Here is a 2718-nt window from a genome sequence, read left to right as displayed (position 1 = left end):
AGCATGGGCAGAGCACCCGCAGGGCACCCCAGGACACCCCTCTCACCTAATACAGTGCCGCTCTGTGCCGGGAGAGTGACGCTGGGACAGTGACACCACAAGGGTGACGGCAGTGGTTTTTACTGGGAGAGGCAGGGTGGCAAGGGCAGCAATGTTTGCCAGCACTGTGGCTGCCGGGAGGGAGGAGCGAACACAGGGAGAAGCCACCAGTCACTGACCTGCAGGCAGGGCCACAGTGCACTTCTTTCCACCCCCAGGTCCCAGACTGTGTCTCCCCACAGGGAGGACAGGGAGGCCACCTCTCACTGCCCATATCCAGCCAACAGCTTCCCCACATGCAGTTTTGCCACAACCCTCTGCAATCCCAGGAGCTGCTGGTAGCAATCCCCCCACCACGGCAGCTGAGGGGTGACACCTGCTTGTCCCCAGCCCAAGAAGAGGACAGCAGCCACAGGGGGATGGCAGGGTTGGGTCTGCACAGGCACAGGGTAGTGAGCACCCAATGCAGGGGTCAGGAAGCACATTTTATTACTCTCCAGCAGTCCCAGAGGAGGGGAAGCAGCCCCTGGTGTGGGAGCAGTGCCACCAGCATGGGGCGGATTTAGGGGGTGTCTGGCGGTGTCTCCTCAGATCTGAGTGCGGAAGCGCAAGTCGGTGCCCGACATCTTCTGCGCATAGTCCTGGTCAAAGCGCTCGTTCTGGGCCACGGTGAAGTGGTTCTTCCAGTCTCCGGTGGTGCCTGCGGCCGGGTGAGATGGGGCTCAGCAGGGGCCGGGGGCACAGGGCACCTGCAGGCCCCCAGAGCTGCTCACCTTTGCGCATGAAGGGGGACACGCCGTGGTCCATGAGGTCGGAGGGCACCTTGCTGTAGTTGGTGGTGGGGTTGTCCCGCATGGCCTCAAAGGAAGTGTGTCGGGTGATGGTGTCCAGTGCCGCCTCCGACAGCTCCTGCCCCAGGAACTGGGCCACCTTGACAATCTCCCGGCGGAGGTCCTATGGGACGCAGGCTGACGTTCACCACTCCTGCCACCCCCCCAGATGCCACACCACCATCCACCCCTGTCCATCACCTCCTTCAAGTCCTCGTAGAAGAGGTAGAGAATGGGGTGATCCTTCCTCCGCTCCCAGTAGCCCTTGACGTGGTTGTACCAGGAGCCATATGCCACTGCATGGGGAGAGCAGCCAGAGGATGTCAGTGGGTGACAGCACCCCACAGGGTCCCCACGTGCACCCAGGGGTGCCGTGTCCCACCTCTGCCGGCCATGAACTCCTCCAGGTACTGGGCCCATGTCCCAGGGTGTGGCTGTAACTTGTTCATAAGGTCAAAGTGGTAGTAGGAAACGGCCACATCCTTGGCATTGCGCCCCACATAGATCATCTGCAGATGGGTGACAGGGTGTGAGAACAGCCCCAGGGCCCCCTAACAGGGAGGATGCTCCAGCTCCCAGAAATCCCATGCCCCCTTAGTGTGCTCAAGGGAGCAGTGGGGGGTCCTGTCGCATGGGAACGGGGGGACTTAAATGCTCCTCATGGCAGAGACCAGGGTGGGGAGTTACCTTGCAGCGGTTTTCCCAGAAGGATTTTGGCAATACATCTGCCGGCAGGTGGGTCTTCACCACACGGGGTGAGGGCATGGTGGTCAGCAGGTCCGTCCCTGGGGGATCCCAAAGCACTTCCTCAGTGGGCCCTTGGCAGAGACTCCCAGGACTCAGCCCCTGTTGGGGTGTCCATGGTCAAGCCCCCACACCTCACTACCTGCTGGCAACTTCCCAGGGACAGAGAACTCCAGCATGGGCACCCTCTTGCTGATAATGTCCCACTTGCATTTCTCAGGGTCTCCGCCTTGCAGGATCATGTCCACAATCTCGCTGACCCAGGTGGTGCCTGGGGAAAGGAACTCATGAGGGGGCAGCCAGGGTGACATTGGGTGTCTGATCACTGACAACCCCTCAGACTTTAACCAGACACTGAGGGGGCAAAGGGGATCCCGCACAGCTCTGTCCCGACTGCCTCCAAATGTGCTGCATTTCCCCCACCTCAGGCGTACAACACCCTCGCCCACATGGTACCAGCACATCTGGTACACTCAGGGATACTCACCAGATTTGGGGAAGGTGACCACCACAATGTCCTCAGGGTGACTCCGGAAGGTGTTGACACGTTCCCAGTTGTGGGTGAAGGCTTTGACCATGGGAATGCCGTGCACTGTGGGCCAGGGCTGACGCAGGTGGGGGTCTGGATCGGCCATCCTGCTGGGGACAGGGCTGACTGGTGAGGGGGGCCCCCCACACCCTCGCAGGGCAGCCACCAGCCAGGGCAGCCCAGGCAACTGGCACAATGCCTGCCCAGGGAGCGGCAGTGATAGCACTGGCACACAGACCAGAGGTCACTGCAGCCATTGCTGCACCCACCATTGGGGACAGGGGGCCCATCTGCAGGAAAAGGAGCACACCCAGCACCCAGCAAGGCAGGGGGTACCCATGGGGTACCAGCGTCACCCAGACCAAGTACCTCTCCCATTGCCTCAGCACCACGGGGGAGCAGGAAACTGGGTCCCAGAGGTTATTGCAGCAGACCTCACTGCAGGGGAAGGTTTAAGGTGGCTGATTACACCCAAAAATACCCCAAACCCACCAACCTGGACCCCACAGCACACAGCTCTGTGTGGCTGAGCATGGGCAGAGCACCCGCAGGGCACCCCAGGACACCCCTCTCACC

The 2718-nt window shown here is 61.3% G+C and overlaps 1 protein-coding gene across 1 annotated transcript; it reads right to left on the bottom strand.

The window, feature by feature from the left end:
• Positions 1 to 489: 489 nt before the first annotated feature.
• Positions 490 to 2406, bottom strand: LOC113962186 (sulfotransferase family cytosolic 1B member 1-like). The gene is made up of 7 exons (XM_027672982.1): positions 2101 to 2406; positions 1756 to 1884; positions 1557 to 1654; positions 1252 to 1378; positions 1071 to 1165; positions 813 to 993; positions 490 to 739 (listed from the first exon to the last, which is right to left on the bottom strand). Exons 1-7 carry the CDS (start codon positions 2246 to 2248, stop codon positions 627 to 629), a joined length of 891 nt encoding a protein of 296 aa, XP_027528783.1. The 5' UTR covers positions 2249 to 2406; the 3' UTR covers positions 490 to 626.
• Between the last annotated feature and the right edge of the window lie 312 nt (positions 2407 to 2718).

Source organism: Neopelma chrysocephalum, unplaced genomic scaffold (assembly GCF_003984885.1).
Source record: "Neopelma chrysocephalum unplaced genomic scaffold, ASM398488v2 Primary Assembly neopelma1_118781, whole genome shotgun sequence".
NCBI classification, from domain to species: Eukaryota; Metazoa; Chordata; class Aves; order Passeriformes; family Pipridae; genus Neopelma; species Neopelma chrysocephalum.
The sequence above is the reverse complement of the archived record's forward strand: the minus strand, read 5'-3'. Positions and strand labels throughout refer to the sequence as shown.

What these genes read in the sequence shown, in the direction of transcription:
- LOC113962186 (XM_027672982.1), bottom strand. Translation starts at nt 2,248, where the DNA reads ATGGCCGATCCAGACCCCCACCTGCGTCAGCCCTGGCCCACAGTGCAC. An exon ending in GGTCACCTTCCCCAAATCTG is followed by an intron (nt 1,885 to 2,100) that starts GTGAGTATCCCT and finishes TCCTTTCCCCAG; the next exon opens with GCACCACCTGGGTCAGCGAG. An exon ending in TCTGGGAAAACCGCTGCAAG is followed by an intron (nt 1,379 to 1,556) that starts GTAACTCCCCAC and finishes ACCCATCTGCAG; the next exon opens with ATGATCTATGTGGGGCGCAA.